Source organism: Mirounga leonina, unplaced genomic scaffold, assembly GCF_011800145.1.
Source record: "Mirounga leonina isolate KUSES-001 unplaced genomic scaffold, KU_Mleo_1.0 Mir_176, whole genome shotgun sequence".
NCBI classification, from domain to species: domain Eukaryota; kingdom Metazoa; phylum Chordata; class Mammalia; order Carnivora; family Phocidae; genus Mirounga; species Mirounga leonina.
This window is the reverse complement of record NW_023270454.1, coordinates 18,653,400-18,672,432: the sequence shown is the minus strand read 5'-3', so window position 1 is coordinate 18,672,432 and position 19,033 is coordinate 18,653,400. Positions and strand designations below refer to the sequence as shown.

The 19,033-nt window shown below is 36.1% G+C and overlaps 1 protein-coding gene across 16 annotated transcripts in view; it reads right to left on the bottom strand.

Moving 5' to 3' along the window:
• The window catches only part of LOC118022172 (probable ATP-dependent RNA helicase DDX60), a 188,767-nt gene that overhangs the window by 119,297 nt on the left and 50,437 nt on the right, over positions 1 to 19,033 (bottom strand). For all 16 annotated transcript variants that reach the window (XR_004682397.1, XR_004682391.1, XR_004682390.1 and 13 more), the window contains 6 exons: positions 16,014 to 16,129; positions 15,016 to 15,158; positions 14,820 to 14,929; positions 9,766 to 9,870; positions 9,080 to 9,208; positions 7,659 to 7,783 (listed from right to left, as the gene is read on the bottom strand). Coding sequence is in view for 8 of the 16 variants with exons in the window: in XM_035022745.1 (XP_034878636.1) it covers positions 7,659 to 7,783; positions 9,080 to 9,208; positions 9,766 to 9,870; positions 14,820 to 14,929; positions 15,016 to 15,158; positions 16,014 to 16,129 (728 nt within the window). In the remaining 8 variants the exon portion in view is untranslated. The remainder of the gene's footprint in view (positions 1 to 7,658; positions 7,784 to 9,079; positions 9,209 to 9,765; positions 9,871 to 14,819; positions 14,930 to 15,015; positions 15,159 to 16,013; positions 16,130 to 19,033) is intronic.

Genomic DNA, 19,033 nt, shown 5'->3' with positions numbered 1-19,033 from the left:
CTTACAAGTCTCAGAGACAAAGAGAAAAATCCTGAAAGCAGCTCGGGACAAAAAGTCTGTAACCTACAATGGTAGAAACATTAGATTGGCAACAGACCTATCCACAGAGACCTGGCAGGCCAGAAAGGACTGGCAGGATATATTCAGAGCACTAAATGAGAAAAATATGCAGCCAAGAATACTATATCTAGCTAGGCTGCTATTGAAAATTGAAGGAGAGATAAAAAGCTTCCAGGACAAACAAAAACTAAAGGAATTTGCAAACATGAAACCAGCCTTACAAGAAATCTTGAAAGGGGTCCTCTAAGCAAAGAGAGAGCCTAAAAGTAACATAGACCAGAAAGGAACAGAGACCATATACAGTAACAGTCACCTTACAGGCAATACAATGACACTAAATTCATATCTTTCCATAGTTACCCTGAATGTAAATGGGCTAAATGCCCCAATCAAAATACACAGGGTAACAGATTGGATAAAAAAACAAGACTCATCGATATGCTGTGTGCAAGAGATTCATTTTAGACCCAAAGACACCTCCAGATTGAAAGTGAGGGGGTGGAAAACCATTTCCCATGCTAATGGACACCAAAAGAAGGCTGGGGTGGCAATCCTTATATCAGACAAATTAGATTTGTCTAAAGACTATAAATGAGGAAGGACACTATATCCTAATTAAAGGGTCTATCCAACAAAAAGATCCAACAATTGTAAATATCTATGCCCCTAAATGGGAGCAGCCAATTATATAAGGCAATTAATAACAAAAGCAAAGAAACACATTGACAACAATACAATAATAGTGGGGGACTTTAACACCCCCCTCACTGAAATGGACAGATCATCTAAGCAAAAGATCAACAAGGAAATAAAGACTTTAAATGACACACTGGACCAAATGGACTTCACAGATCTCTTCAGAACATTCCATCCCAAAGCAACGGAATACACATTCTTCTCTAGTGCCCATGGAACATTCTCCAGAATAGATCACATCCTAGGTCACAAATCAGGTCTCAACCAGTATCAAAAGATTGAGATCATTCCCTGCGTATCTTCAGACCACAGTGCTTTGAAACTAGAACTCAATCACAAAAGGAAAGTCGGAAAGAACTCAAATATATGGAGGCTAAAGAGCACCCTACTAAAGAATGAATGGGTCAACCAGGAAATTAAAGAAGAATTTAAAAAATTCATGGAAACAAATGAAAATGAAAACACAACTGTTCAAAATCTTTGGGATGCAACAAAGGCAGTCCTAAGAGGAAAGTATATAGCAATACAAGCCTTTCTCAAGAAACAAGAAAGATCTCAAATACACAACCTAACCCTACACCTAAAGGAGCTGGAGAAAGAACAGCAAATAAAGCCTAAACCCAGCAGAAGAAGAGAAATCATAAAGATCAGAGCAGAAATCAAAATGAACTAGAAACCAAAAGAACAGTAGAACAGATCAATGAAACTGGGAGCTGATTCTTTGAAGGAATTAACAAGGTTGATAAACCCCTGGCCAGACTTATCAAAAAGAAAAGAGAAATGACCCAAATAAATAAAATCATGAATGAAAGAGGAGAGATCACAACCAACACCAAAGAAATACAAACAATTATAAGAACATAGTATGAGCAACTATATGCCAGCAAATTAGATAATCTGGAAGAAATGGATGATTCCTAGAGATGTATCAACTACCAAAACTGAACCAGGAAGAAATAGAAAACCTGAACAGACCTATAACCACAAAGGAAATTGAAGCAGTCATCAAAAATCTCCCAAAAAACAAAAGCCCAGGGCCAGATGGCTTCCCAGGGGAATTGTACCAAACATTTAAAGAAGAATTAATACCTATTCTTCTGAAACTGTCCCAAAAAATAGAAATGGAAGGAAAACTTCCAAACTCGTTTTATGAGGCCACCATTACCTTGATCCCAAAACCAGACAAAGATCCCATCAAAAAGAATTAAAGACCAATATCCTTGATGAACATGGATGCAAAAATTCTCACCAAAATACTAGCCAATAGGATCCAACAGTACATTAAAAGGATTATTCACCACAACCAAGTGGGATTTATCCCTGGGCTGCAAGGTTGGTTCAACATCCACAAATCAATCAATGTGATACAATACATTAACAAAAGAAAGAACAAGAACCATAGGATCCTCTCAATAGATGCAGAAAAAGCATTTGACAAAGTACAGCATCCTTTCTTGATCAAAACTCTTCGGAGTATAGGGATCGAGGGTATACCTCAATATCATAAAAGCCATCTATGAAAAACCTACAGTGAATATCACTCTCAATGGGGAAAAACTGAGAGCTTTCCCCCTAAGGTCAGGAAAACGGCAGGGATGTCCACTATCACCACTGCTATTCAACATAGTATTAGAAGTCCTAGCCACAGCAATCAGACAACAAAAAGAAATAAAAGGCATCCAAATTGGCAAAGAAGAGTCAAACTCTCACTCTTTGCAGATGATATGATACTTTATGTGGAAAACCCCAAAGACTCCACCCAAAACTGCTAGAACTCATACAGGAATTCAGTAAAGTGGCAGGATATAAAATCAATCCACAGAAATCAGTGGCATTTCTATACACCAACAACAAGTCAGAAGAAAGAGAAATTAAGGAGTCGATCCCATTTACAATTGCACTCAAAACCACAAGATACCTAGGAATAAATCTAACCAAAGAGGCAAAGAATCTGTACTCAGAAAACTATAGGATACTCATGAAAGAAATTGAGGAAGACACAAAGAAATGGAAAAACGTTTCATGCTCATGGATTGGAAGAACAAATATTATGAAGATGTCAATGCTACCTGGAGCAATCTATACATTTAATGCATCCCTATCAAAATACCATCCACTTTTTTCAAAGAAATGGAACAAATAATCCTAAAATTTGTATGGAACCAGAAAAGATGCCAAATAGCCAGACGAATGTTGAAAAAGAAAAGCAAAGCTGGCGGCATCACAATTCCGGACTTCCAGGTCTATTACAAAGCTGTCATCATCAAGACAGTATGGTACTGGCAAAAAAATGGACACACAGATCAATGGAACAGAATAGAGAGCCCAGAAATGGACCCTCAGCTCTATGGTCAACTAATCTTCGACAAAGCAGGAAAGAATGTCCAACGGAAAAAAGACAGTCTCTTCAACAAATGGTGTTGGCAAAATTGGACAGCCACATGCAGAAGAATGAAACTGGACCATTTCCTTACACCACACACAAAAATAGACTCCAAATGGTTGAAAGACCTCAATGTGAGACAGGAGTCCATCAAAATCCTAATGGAGAACACAGGCAGCAACCTCTTCGACCTCAGCTGCAGCAACTTCTTCCTAGAAACATCTCCAAAGGCAAGGGAAGCAAGGGCAAAAATGAACTATTGGGACTTCATCAAGATAAAACTTTTGCACAGCAAAAGAAACAGGCAACAAAACCAAAAGACAACCGACAGAATGGGACACAATATTTGCAAATGACATATCAGATAAAGGGCTAGTATCCAAAATCTATAAAGAACTTATCAAACTCAACACCCAAAGAACAAATGATCCAATCAAGAAATGGGCAGAAGACATGAACAGACATTTTTCCAAAGAAGACATCCAAATGGCCAACAGACGCATGAAAAAGTGCTCAACATTGCTCGGCATCAGAGAAATCCAAATCAAAACCTCAATGAGATATCACTTCACACCAGTCAGAATGGCTAAAATTAACAAGTCAGGAAACGACAGACGTTGGCTGGTATGCGGAGAAAGGAGAACCCTCCTACACTGTTGGTGGGAAGGCAAGCTGGTGCAGCCACTCTGGAAAACAGTAAGGAGGTTCCTCAAAAAGTTGAAAATAGGGCGCCTGGGTGGCTCAGTTGGTTAAGCGACTGCCTTCAGCTCAGGTATGATCCTGGAGTCCCGGGATCGAGTACCGCATCGGGCTCCCTGCTCAGCGGGGAGTCTGCTTCTCCCTCTGACCCTCCCCTGTTTCATGCTCTCTCTATCTCATTCTCTCTCTCAAATAAATAAATAAAATCTTTAAAAAAAAAAGTTGAAAATAGAGCTACCATACGATCCAGCAATTGCACTACTGGGTATTTACCCCAAAGATACAAATGTAGGGATCCGAAGGGGTACGTGCACCCGATGTTTATAGCAGCAATGTCCACAATAGCCGAACTATGGAAAGAGCCAAGATGTCCATCGACAGATGAATGGATAAAGAAGATGTGGTGTATACACACACACACACACACACACACACACACACACACACTGGAATATTATGCAGCCATCAAAAGGAATGAAATCTTGCCATTTGCAACAACATGGATGGAACTGGAGGGTATTATGCTGAGCAAAATAAGTCAATCAGAGAAAGACATGTATCATATGATCTCACGGATATGAGGAATTCTTAATCTCAGGAAACAAACTGAGAGTTGCTGGAGTGGTGGGGATGGGAGGGATGGGGTGGCTGGGTGATAGACATTGGGGAGGGTATGTGCTATGGTGAGTGCTGTGAATTGTGTAAGACTGTTGAATCACAGACCTGTACCTCTGAAACAATAATACATTAAATGTTAAAAAAAAAAAAAAGAAGATAGCAGGAAGGGAAAAATGAAAGGGGGGAAATCGGAGGGGGAGACGAACCATGAGAGACTATGGACTCTGAGAAACAAACTGAGGGTCTAGGGGCGAGAAGGGTGGGTGGCTGGGTTAGCCTGGTGATGGGTATTAAAGAGGGCATGTACTTCATGGAGCACTGGGTGTTATACGCAAACAATGAATCATGGAACACTACATCAAAAACTAATGATGTAATGTATGGTGATTAATATAACATAATAAAAAAATTGTGAAAAAAATCTAGATCACTTGTAAATAATTTTTTTTCTTAAATCCTCTGATAACCTATTTAGAATGAATGTGATCAGGATTGGGCTTCTGTCAATATCATTTATGCAATACTGCACCTAAGGGCTTTCATAATTTATTTGTATTTAATTCTCACCCAACCCTACGCATTACTATTTTTATCACCTCATTTTTCAAATAAGGAAACTAAGGCTCAAAGCCATTGATTAGCTGTCTAGAAGTGCCATACTAATTGAGAGCAGAGGTATGATCCAAACTTGGGCTTGACCATGAAATGTGTGTTCTTAAGCACACACTGATATTGTCACTAAACATTAAACATGCTCCTCACATTTTTTTCTAGAGACCAAACTGGAGAAGGTTGACAGGGACAACTATTATTTGATAAGCTCTCAGTTGTACAGATTGAACCCTAAAAAACCCTGATTTATTGATGATCTGGGGCTACTTAGGATTAAATCAAACTTCATAAGACCAAGGATTTTCACAGTATGTTTTGCACAGAGCCCAAAACTCCATAGACATGCCAAGATTCAATTCCTCAAACAAAATTAAATCTATGATGCTTTTGTGAAACATTTTCCTTTTTTGAGTGTTGATGAATTTTAATGCATCAAAATTAAACATAACTGTTTAACAAAAGATAGTGTAGACAAACTTAAAGGACAGGTGCTTGACTCAGAGAAGATAATTGCCAAATTAATAACTGACAAAGAATTAAAATTCCTGAAAAACAGCAAAAAAAAAAAAAGCTGTGAAATCCAAAAGAAATATTATTTGAATAGCACATGAGGAAAAAGTTAAAAGACTACTTACTTGAAAGAAATGCTCAACTGATCAGAGTAATGCAAATTACAACAGTTAGCGAGACATGATTTTACACAATCAGAATGACAACATTTAGAAAAACCAATCCCATAAGCTTGTGATGATAGGTCAAAATGGGAACCTCATGAACTACTGATGGGACATAAGTTAAGCCACGTTAGAAAAATTCATGTTCCATTTATCCCATTAGTTTGCCCATACTACAAAATATAGTGATTGTGCTCCTAGGTATAGTTTCCAAAGAAGCTTTTACAGGTGCACAAAACACTATGTATTCTATTGTACTCCACCCTTTATTTTTTTTAATTGCAGTACAATTAACAAACAACATTATATTAATTTTAGGCATACAACATAATGATTCAATATTTGCATATGTTGTGAAATGATCACAACAATCAGTCTAATGAACATCTGTTACCACACACAGTTACAGAATTTATTTTCTTGTGATAAGAACTTTTAAGAACTAATCTCTTAGCAACCTTCAAATATGCAATATAGTATTATTAACTATAGTAGCTATGCTGTACATTACATACCCATGACTTACTTATTTTTTACCTGGAAGTTTGTAACTCTTGACTTCCTTCAAACATTGGGTGAAAATATTTTACTTCTTAAATGTTTTAAGAATGTATGTGTGCATGAACAATAAATACAGTTATTTTTAGATTTCTATTTTGCAGTTAAGCTTTCACGAATATCTCAGATGCACAAAACTGTGTTTGTTTCTAACTAAAATCTGTACCATGTTCTAAAGTAAAGTAGGTGAGCTGTGTTACTTCTTGGTAGTTCAGAAATTTATTTTCCTTGTCCCAACAACACAGGTAAAAGGAACAATTGTATTGCAATCTCCAAAAGTTCCAAACACAACCATACATTTAATTATCATCATTATTTTAAATATATATCACCAATAATGATTCATTACTATATGTCTACTTATGTGTAAACAAATTTCATCAAACTCTGCCAGCTGAACAAGATTATGTAGCTTTGGGCGCCTGGGTGGCTCAGTTGGTTAAGCGACTGCCTTCGGCTCAGGTCATGATCCTGGAGTCCCGGGATCGAGTCCCGCATCGGGCTCCCTGCTCGGCAGGGAGCCTGCTTCTGCCTCTGACCCTCTCCCCTCTCATGTGCTCTCTCTCTCTCATTCTCTGTCTCAAATAAATAAATAAAATAAAATCTTTAAAAAAAAAAAAAGATTATGTAGCTTTATTTATGTGTTTGTTTGTTTATATCTGTGCCCTACTTAAACTTCCATGGCTAAGTGTTGTTTGAAATTGTCTAAAGTAAAGAAAGCATTTTACTCTAATCCCAAACTATGTGATCAAAGTTAATCCAGATAAAGAGTATTATCCATTGAATGAATATATTTTGGTATAACTTATACCTCACCAAAACTGGATGATTATATTCAATTTTAAGCTATTTTCATTCTATAGTATATAAACTCTAGCAAGATGGCAGTGTCTCTAAGTTACAATTCTCATAACTGTAAATTAAAAACAATAAAACACCCCACCAATAAATATGCTAACATGTTGTAAGGATACTTTAATTTTATGTGGGATACTTGTGTGTGTAAGCATTCAATTTATTTTGCAAAGAACCTCGGTATTTACTGGAAATTTATAAGACCTAAATAAAAATATAATAGTTTACAGTAAAAAGATAACAAAAAATGGAGTAGGAAACTATTCAAAGATGGTAATTTGTAATAGCACAAGTAAAAATATTTTTTAAGAACTGATATTTTTAGAAACTAAATTTCTTTTAACTAGAAAGGTGTATTTTTTAAATATGTATTCTGATAATTAGCACCAAAAATAGTTATGAATACTTTATTACAACAGTGAAGTTTGTGTAATTTTCCTCAATTTAAAAGAATAAGCCTGATACAAATTACAAACAAAAACTAATTAAATTAAATGACTTACAAAAAAAATAATGCCGGTAACTTTTCCATTTTCCTTAGCTTTTCAACGAGAAGTGGAAACATTCTTTTCATGTTTTCTGAACTAAAAACTGAATCAGGACTAAGATTCCTCAGAACCACTTTGGCCTGTAGCAATGAATAAAAAATTATTAGTTTTAAATTCTGCATAATAAAGGAAGGAATTAATACTTTTGGCTAAAATATTTTAATAGTTGTCTAATCTATATTTCTGTGCTTCTTTCAAATAAAATATAATAAAATAATTACGAAAATATAACATTGTGTAAAGAACCATCAAAGAAATATACAAATCAATGCACCAAAGAACAACGACAACAAAATGACTAATATATATACATGCATACATACATGCAATTTAACATGCAATTATGTAAGGCAACACAAATCAGTCAGAAAGAGGTTGTTCTGTAAATGATGCTGGTATCTCTATGGCAGAAGGTGGGGTAAATCAGTTCCTCTCCATATCATGGATAAAAAGCACTTTCAAATACCTTTTGAATGTTTTTAAATGACAAAATAAATGGAAGAAAATGTAAATTAATTGTGTTTCTGAATGGGAGGAGGTTACCTAAGTTAAAATGTAATGGAGAGGCACCTGGGTGGCTCACTCGTTAAGGGTCTGCCTTCCGCTCAGGTCATGATCCCGGGGTCCTGGAATCGAGCCCCGCATCGGACTCCCTGTTTGGCGGGAAGCCTGCTTCAGCCTGCTTCTCCCTCTCCCACTCCCCCTGCTTGTGTTCCCTCTCTCACTGTCTCTCTCTCTCTGTCAAATAAATAAATAAAATCTTTAAAAATTTAAAAAAAGTAATAATGTAATGGAAAAAACTCAAATGGGAAAAGTCTAATATATGTCACTCACCAAAAATGAGAAACCTCAATGTGTGACAATAAAACGAACTTCAAAATATAAAGACCATCATCAACTTATTTAATGTAAATATGCAAAACTTACATGACCCCAGGTGAAGGTTTTAATATATAAATAGTTCCTACAAACTGAAATAAAAATCATAAAAGAAAAAAATCCAAAGATAAAAATGATAAAGGAGTAAAGAATTCTTCTGAGCTACTGTTACTATGATTTCAATCTCTGCTGCCACGGAATCAAGAACACTGACTGTGGATAATGACAACTCTGTTCTTGTCTACTGTAACACTGAACAGGAACTGGTGGGCTTCTGGGATATGTTTTAGGAAGCACAAAGGATTAAAAAAAGAGCAATGTCCTTTTCCTCTTTCTATTCTATCTCAGAATCACTAGATTTCCAGGTTAGCCTAAAATCCTAAAATGAAAATTGAAGACTAAAATAATAAAATAATAATAATGATGATGATGATGACAACAATGTAAGTCAAGAAAACAAGGAACATAGGGTTTTGCCAAAAACATGTGAAAATTACCTCCTCGGCATGGCCATTTTTGATCCAACTTGTTAGTTCTGCCTTTAAGCTCTCTTCATATTTTCTAGCATCCAACTTTTTAATGACTATTTTATTCTTAAAATGAATGAATTTCTCTGGATCGAACTCCTTGAAAAGAAATGTCACAAAATTAAATAAAATCATGCAAGAAAATCCAAAGATGTTTCTCAATTATGCATTTCATTTAACAGAATTACAAGCTTCTTGAGAGTACAGATTATTGACGTCTTTTTATCCCCCCAATGTTTCCAGTACATAAACCTAATAGGATGGATGAACTCTTCGAAAAAAGAATGCAGAGCAAAACCACATAGAAGATGAAAACAGACAGCAATTAGGGTGTAAGGAGAAAAGGAGAGTACAATGAGAAAATGAAGGAATATGAATCCAAGATGTAAAAGGAGACTAAAATATCCTAGCATCCCAGAAACTGAAAGAAGAAATATCTTCCGGAATTCAATGGCATTACACACCATTAAAGTAAAACACAATATGTTAGCAAGAAGAATGTCTTAGAAGGGGTGATTTTATTTTGGAAACAGTCTATAATTTTAAAAGATTAGATGCACATGATCAGAAAAGGTGAGACTTTGTCTTTCTGAACAGCAATGTTACCATCCACTATAATAAAATTAATTCAAGTTAAATGTGTAATTATTTCTTACCTGGGCCCTGGGCCATCTTTCCCAGATCTGAAACATGGTATCATAAAGCTGGATGGTTTCTCGAGGGGAAAGGGTAAGATCAGAAGGAAATCCATACTTTTCAATCTACATTTAAGATAAAATTAAAATTTTTAATATTCTTTCATTTTATCTATGGTCTGTCCTTTGCCCTGCGAACCTGTGTAAAATCTCTGAACATGAGACTGCATTATGTCAACAGAGTCCATGTCAACATAGTAACTGAATACGTTATTTTTGGAATGTAAGCATTGTGTGCTCTTATTAATACTACTTGAAAGTGGTAAATTATTTTGCCTCACTAAAAAACATATATGTAAGATAAATCCAAAAATTATCACAATTTTTAAGATATAAATCTTATTTCTGTCACTAGAATGCTTGTGATTTCTTAAGTCTCTTAGCCTTTTAGGGGAAGGCTGAGTTTCTTTGTTTCTAAAATGGACAATTCTGCCTGTGCCATAGATTTGTTGCAAGAATTAAGTTAGATAATGTATGTAATAAGTCTAGCGAAGTACCTGTCACGTGGTTGATGCCTCAACTGTCAATGATCAACTCACAAGTCTTAATTTTTTTTGTATTTTCTCTTAAGATTTTTTTTTTAAGATTTTATTTATTTATTTGAGAGAGAGACAGACAGAGATTGACACAGAGAACATGAGCGGGGAGGAGAGGGAAAAGCAGTCTCCCCGCTGAGCAGGGAGCCCAATGCGGGACTCAATCACAGGACCCTGGGATCATGACCTGAGCCAAAGGCAGACACTTAACCGGCTGAGTCACCCAGGCACCCCTTCTCTTATGATTTTTTTCTTTTTTTTTTTTTATTAACATATGATGTATTATTTGTTTCAGGGGTACAGGTCTATGATTCATCAGTCTTACACAGTTCACAGAGTTCACCATAGCACATACCCTCCCCAATGTCCATCACCCAGCCACCCCATCCCTCCCACCCCCCACCACTCCAGCAACCCTCAGTTTTTTTGTTTTTTTTGTTTTTTTTAATTAAATATTTTTTTATTCTTATGTTAATCCCCATACATTACATCATTAGTTTTAGATGAAGTGTTCCATGATTCATTGTTTGTGCATAACACCCAGTGCTCCATGCAGAATGCAGCAACCCTCAGTTTGTTTCTCAGAGCCCATAGTCTCTCATGGTTCATCTCCCCCTCCAATTTCCCCCCCTTTATTTTTCCCTTCCTACTATCTTATTTTTTTTTTAACATATAATGTATTATTTGTTTCAGAGGTACAGGTCTGTGATTCATCAGTCTTACACAATTCACAGTGCTCACCATAGCACATACCCTCCCCAGTGTCTATCACCCAGCCACCCCATCCCTCCCATCCCCACCACTCCAGCAACCCTCAGTTTGTTTCCTGCGATTAAGAGTCCCTTATGGTTTGTCTCCCTCTCGGGTTTCATCTTGTTTCATTGTTCCCTCCCTTCCCCTATGATCCTCTGTCTTGTTTCTCAAATTCCTCATACCAGCGAGATCATACGATAACTGTCTTTCTCTGATTGACAAGTCTTAATTTTTAAAATCAGTTTAATAACTCTGTGGCTAGAAGCTGGGAATTCAATTCAGTTGTTCTCCACTACACAGCAACTAATGAACTGGCATAACCTGAGCCAGCCTACGTAAAGAAGGAAGAGAAATAAAAGGTCATAAATGTGTACCATCCTTCATTTGTAAACACAACAGTATTATATTACGATGCTGTTTTGTGAACCACATTGTCCCTAATGCCCCAAGTGATGGTGAGAATTGATCTGTGCTTGAGCAGAAAGAGGCAACAGTTCTTTCAAGGACTTCCTGGGGCTGACAACTCCAGCAATGAGCAGCTGCTCCTTTGTGGCATGGTAATTGGTCGCAAAGGCCAAACTCGGCTTTTTTTTTTGCCAGAAATAAGCCTCATATGGATTGAAGGGCAATCCTTCACCTCAGTTGGATGAAGGCCAGCTTACTCATCCTGTTCCACCCCTTCCCTTCTCAAACTATTTCTATGACGAAGCTGTAGGGACAATGATCAGGGAGGATGGTTCTTCTCTTTCGGTTGCCACAATTTATTATGCTTTTTCTTGCCACTGAGTTCTTTCATATTAATCTGAAGTATACTACACAACATCAGGAATAATTTACTCATTCAGAAAGGTCTGCTTGCTTTGTATTGCTGCTACGATAGGAAACACACTGTATCAACACATGTTACACACACAGCTATCAAAACACATTTAATAATGCCCAAGCCTTTGAGTTTATCCTCCATTCCTGATGCAAAAGTCCAGAAGTCTTTTTTTTTTTTAAAGATTTTATTTATTTATTTGAGAGAGAGAATGAGATAGAGAGAGAGCATGAGAGGGGGGAGGGTCAGAGAGAGAAGCAGACTCCCTGCTTCTGGACCCAAAGTCCAGAAGTCTTAAGAAGACTCATACAACAGTGTGACCTTTGCAGAAGTCATACCAGGTCAGAGCATACTGTAGCAGTTCTGTTGCTTTCCAGTTACTCCATTCATAGCTACTGAAAAGAGAGGAAAGGCACTTGGACCAAAATGCCAATCTTGCTAGGTACTCCAAACTGCACTCATTGCTACTTAAAGATAACCTGTCTGGAACCGTCCTACACAAAATAAGTAATTTTTTAAATACTATGCTGTTTTAAAAATGCCAGGTGACAATGGGGGGGAAAAAGCAGACAGAGAGAAAGACAGAGACAGAAAAAGAAGTCTATTAATTATTTGTGTGGGTTATCATCTATATTCTAAGTCTGGGGTGTGAGGTCACAGGAATTTTGTCCATATTTTAGTTTTATTTAGGGTTCAGATTAGGCCATTGCCACACAAAAGAGAAACTTCTGTGATAAAATCTTATTAGAAAATTACCATGATTAGGATTCATTCAGTTGCTTTTAGAAGCCATTGTATCATAGCTGAAAGGCTAAAAGTGATTCTCATTCATTCACTCACTCAGTATCTGTTCAATAGATCATTCAGAATACTGTGATGATAGGGCAAGCTCTGGAGTCTATCTTGGTTGCATCCTGGCCCCACCACTTATTTGCGGTGCAATAATGAGTTAGTTAAATGCTCTATGCCTCACCGTCCTCATTTGTAAATTGGGAATATTAACAAGACATCCATCCTAAAACTGTTGTGATAGTTGAAAGGGACAAAATACATAAAATTCTTAGAACACAAAGTAAATGCTCAATTTAAGTTGGCCATCTTTACTTAACATACATTTATTAAGCATCTTTTATATACACAGTTTTTTAGGAACTCATAAGGACATAAAATTTGTCTTCAAGGAGTTATTCTAATAAGATAAAGGAGACATGCATATAAGCAACTTTAGTAGTAAGCTGATCATGACTGATGTCATACAAGAAGGTGCTATGGACCGAAGATTACATCCAGCTAAGGAAGTCACAGAAGGACTCTGAAGATGTTTCGCGTTAGAGGACTCATAAAAAATAAAAAGGATCTGAACAACTGGCATTTGGCATCTGTGGTGAAATACTCCAGGAACAATATAAATCATGAGGACCTCCAGGTAAGATACATCAGATTTTGGGGCCAGGTCAGAGAAGACCTAGGAAGCCAAGCCAAGGAGTTGTGGATTTAATCACTTCCAAAGGAAAGCCATTAAAGCTTGGCAAGATCATAATTATGTTTTAGGGGTTTTACCTGACAACAGAATTTGGACTATAGTCTACTTGCTAGGTTTTGAAAGGAAGGCAAACTAATGACTAATTATCATTTTGAGAGGCACTAAGAGTTTGAATGGGCTGTTACTAAGAATAGGATAAGAAAGGAAGAGAATTGGGCGCCTGGGTGGCTCAGTTGGTTAAGCGACTGCCTTCGGCTCAGGTCATGATCCTGGAGTCCCGGGATCGAGTCCCGCATCGGGCTCCCTGCTCGGCAAGGAGCCTGCTTCTCCCTCGACCCTCCCCCCTCTCATGTGCTCTCTCTCTCTCATTCTCTCTGTCTCAAATAAATAAAATCTTTAAAAAAAAAAAAGAAAAGGAAGAGAATTGTGCAAGGAAAATTAAGAAGTCTTCCTTCACAGACACCTCGATGTCCCAAATGATATCCTAAGACTTCCACTTTATTGATTCACCACCAAAAAATCATGTTATGACTGTTATGTTAGTGAAATGTCTTTTCCTTATTTAACCTAACTCGCAGTGATCAGTTGCTCACATGTTCTAGGAGCTGTCCACATATAGTTGTGCACTAAGGGTTAGTGTCACAAAGGTTGACAGAGAGACATGGGTACTGAGAAGAAGGAAGATGGGCAAAGATAATGTCCAAGAACAAATAAAATTAACCAAAAAAAACTTCAGGTTAATATTCTTAGTCATTTTCAAGCTTTGTGGATCCAGACACCACTGAGGGTTCATTGAAGACTACAAAGTTATTTTTGTTACTTTTAAAAAACTAATGTTAATAAATATTCTTCAACGCTGAGAAAGGAGGATATCCTGCCATTTGAAACACCATGAATGCACCTTGAGCACATTATGCTAAGTTATACAGAGGTAAGTCGGACAGAGAAAGAAAAGTAACAGCATAATATCACTTATATGTGGAATCTAAAAAAGTCAAACTCGTAAAAAACACAGTAAAATGATGGTTACCAGGGAATGTGAGGTGGGGGAGTAAAGATCAGTGTTCTTTAAGGGTACAAATTTGTGATGAGTAAATACGACATAGGGATTTAATGCACAGTATAATAAATATGGACAATAATATTATATTATAATCATATAACATGATAGAGGTGCTAAATATTGCTATCACAATTATTTTACAATATATAAATATACCAAATTAACATGTTATACACCTTAAATTTATATTATGTTACATGTCAAATATATTCAATAAACAAAAAATAAAACTAAGGTTAAATATCTGTTATAAAGTATCTATTCTACAATTCTAAGAATCAACTAGGCAGCTATTCAATTATAACATATATACAAGTAATTTATATTACTCAGAACAAATATGTCTAAAGTATTACTTACATGATCTGTTGTTAGTGCGGCACATGGGTGAAAATGATCAAAATAGATGTCATTATGTTTTATCGAACATATATGCTTCTCTAAATCATTGTATCTCTCTCCATAGAGCACTAACAATGAAGAGCAAGAATTTCCAAATCAGTGGCCAGCTAAGGACTGCAATGATTTTAAAGTAAAAGAAAAATGCCAAACGTACCAAGTCTAACTTTATACGATTCCTTTATTCGGAAGTAATCTTTGGGAGAAGTGGCACAACGGCCAGCATCTCTTTTAAAAGCAATATTTTTTCCCATTGTATGGTCTTCTTGTTTCCAGTAGTGTTTTACTGATTGTAGCCACCTTAAAAAATAAATTCACAAATAATTTTACTGTAGGCAGTAATAGAGTACTACTTCCTGTGACATTAAATAATTCAAATAAAGAAAATTTCGCATGCCTTAAAAATTGTAATTAAAAGAATAGGCCCTGGAGGCAGACTACCTGAGACTGAATCCCAGCCTCCTTACTGCTGTCTGTGGCTCTTGGTCAAATCACTTACATTCTTTGTGCCTCATTTTCCACATTCTACATTCCACAAAAATGGAAATAATAATAGTAGTAGTAGACATATGATTTAATAGTAGTAATTGAAATAGTAAATCATAAGGGTTGTTGGGTATTTAAAATAAATTAATATTTGCAAAACACTTAGAATAGTGCCTGGCACACAGTAGCCTTTGCTATAATTGTTATTAACAATGAGGCAAAAATCTAGCCCAATGACAAAATGATATGGGCCTTTCAATTAGTAAGGTTTTGCTATCTTTCTAAGCATCTACAAAGTGGGACAATAGAAGAAATCTCAAAGTCTGTGGCAGGGGATGTCATTATATTATTTCATTTTTTATTTCTTGCTAAAAGACAGAAAAAAAAAGGAACATAGATCTATCGCTGCTGGTGGACTTTTTTTGACATATGGAAGAAATTTTCTACTCAATAGCAGATCTGGCTGGGACAGTCCTTGATTTTCCTTTATTGAGTGTGGGCTTTCTCAGCACTTGCCAGGAGGTGCTCTAGATGCTCTGTTGCTTGAATAGCCAGAGATAAGTTAATAAACCCACCAGAAAGTTATGAAACGCTTCAGAACCTATAGAGAAAGTATAAAATTTAAAATAGAAAAGCATTTATCCAAACTGAACCGAACATAATGCCTACTCAGTGAGATGCTGAGGGTTACTTATGGTTGCTGAAAGAGCCAAAAAGGGACATCGGATCATGACAAGGAGATGCTCCCAGACTTCTGCTCCAATTTCTCCACCAAGACAATGGACCTATTAAAAGAAAAAAATTTCTCCTTTAAAAAGATGATTTAAAAATAGCAAATGAAAATAAGACACAGAAGCTCAAATCACTATACATAGTTTCATGTTACCTTTAATTGACCATGCCAAGTTTATATAAATATCCACAAATCAGGTAATAGAAAATCTTGACACAAATTTTCTTCAATTTCCATAACCAATCCATCAATAACTCCTCTTTCTCTTACTTTCAAAAATTTCTTTCAAATGTATGCATTTCTTTCCATGTCTAATGCCACCCGAGCCACAATCTCATCTCAGCTACACTGCTGCAATATCCTCCCGACTACCACCTAGCTTCCCTCGGTGCCCCCTATGTTCTTCCAATCACAGCCAAAATGATATATCTAAAAGACAAACTAGATCAGTCCATGTCCCTAATTAAATTCCTTCAATATCTTCCTTTGCACATGGAACAGAATGTTAACTCCTTAACAGGGTGTACATTATACCTGGCATAATTTGGCCCCCTCTTGTCTCTCTAGCTTTGTATCAAGCCATTCTGTCCCATACTGCTCCCCCTCTGCTTAAGACATACTGGACTTCTCTGTGTTACTTAAACACACCTTTCCTACCTCAGAGCTTTCACATGTATCATTCCCTCTGCTTAACATGCTTTTCAGCTTACAGAGTTCAGGCTAATGTCACTCCGTTAGAAGGACTTTGCTGACTGCCCACTCCAAAGTTTCCTCCTACCGCTTTCCTGCCATTTTCAGTCATGCCAGCCTGCTCTTTCTCTTTACAGTATGTACCAGTGTGGGCGGGCACAATCACATGTGTACTTGCTCGTGTGCTTACTTGTTTAATTCTCTGGTTTTCAATTACTCTGTGACCTTAGACCTGGGCATTCCTAGTACCAACAGTGCCTGGAATGGCAGAGGCACCCCTTAAATATTTGCTGAATTAATGAATGAATGTCTTTTAAATCAAATAAGGCAAACTGAACTCGATTTAGAGAAGATTCTCAAATGTAGTCTTCTTTAAACAGATTAAATTATGAAGCCTGGCAACTAGCTGGAAAGGACCATCTGAGTCAGAGGATTAAAATAATCTTTTCCACAGCCCATTTGGTTTTGGCCTGGTCAGGTAGTATACAACTCTCCTGAATGCTTCATAAAAGCAGATAGTTCTTTTCTCTGGCCCTGCCAGAATAGGCATTAGCCTTCAAAATCCTTCAGCTTTACTTTATATCAAAGTGGGGAAATTAAGGTACCCAATGTCATACCAGTCAGAGTTTTGAAATTAGAGTACAACTCCAGTTCTTGATTACAGAGAATTGTCGAATTTTTATTTTGAACAGGAATATTCAAGGCCTTCAAGATGTAATATATACAGAGTAACCAAAAATAAACACAAAAAATCAGTATCAAACAAATAAAATATATAGCCTGCTTAGTAGCTCCAAGTTTACAACAGGAATAATTAAGTTAAATACAAGCTTATCATCTTCTTCCACTTTAGGCTGAAAATTCTTTGGAGCAAAAGAATATATCCTTTTATAATACTTTAAATCTTTTTCAATAAATATCTTTGATAAAATATGATGATAAAATGTTATAAATATCATTTATAAATACTACAAAATAAAATATAATATATAAAATATGTATATTTTATATATCATACATAAAATTATATTATATATATAACATACATAAATGAATATATAAATATACTAAATATTTCATAAATATATATTTTATATGTATTATATAAATATATAAATATAATATATATAATTAAGTATTATATAAATACATGCTATATATAAAGTACATATTATATAAATATATATTATATAAATAAACTATATAATATATAATATACTATATAATACAAAAATAAAATATATAAATATAATAAATGTTTAATAGATATACATATAACATTTAATAAATATATTTATATATTTAATATATAATATATTAAACACATATTTTATATTATAGAAGTATATTTTTAAGTATATATTAAAATATATTTATAGGGGCGCCTGGGTGGCTCAGTCGTTAAGCTTCTGCCTTCAGCTCAGGTCATGGTCCCAGGGTCCTGGGATCGAGCCCGCATCAGGCTCCCTGCTCAGTGGGAAGCCTGCTTCTCCCTCTCCCACTCCCCCTGCTTGTGTTCCCTCTCTCCCTGTGTTTCTGTCAAATAAATAAATAAAATCTTTAAAAAATAAAAAATAAAATATATTTATAAAAATATAAAAGGATAAAATGTCATAACTATCATTTATAAATATTATAAAATTTTATAACATTTATAAGTATGACAAAAATGTTATAAATATCTTCCATTTGTCCCTATAAATCTCCATTATTTTCCATCCTGCTCTCTTTGGCCAGGGAAACGGACTTATAGAGATTACTTTAAAGGGACTCCAATGCTCTCTGGTTCCCCTGGACTTAGCCAATGGAGAGCCTTGTCAAGGGATCAGGAGAAGGGAGGAGAATGAGAATGAGGTCTTTATTTCACTGGATCCCCCTTCCTGAAAGGTTACCTTTAACTAGTTATGTCCCTTAACCAAGGTAAGTACTCACAATGTGGCTACCTTAATCAGAATCTTTTGCATCTCGGTAACTGCTTCTTTGCCTTGTCCCTTTAAGCATAAGGGTAAGTTACTAGCTCTGGATTACTGTACTAACCTTTATAGTTTCCCTCACACACACTTTTGGAAAACTCTCCTTTTTTTTTTTTTTTTAAGATTTTATTTATTTATTTATGTGAGAGAGAGCGCACATGAGAGGGGGTAGGATCAGAGGGAGAAGCAGACTCCCTACTGAGCAGGGAGCCCGATGCGGGACTCGATCCTGGGACTCCAGGATCATGACCTGAGCCGAAGGCAGTCGCTTAACCAACTGAGCCACCCAGGCG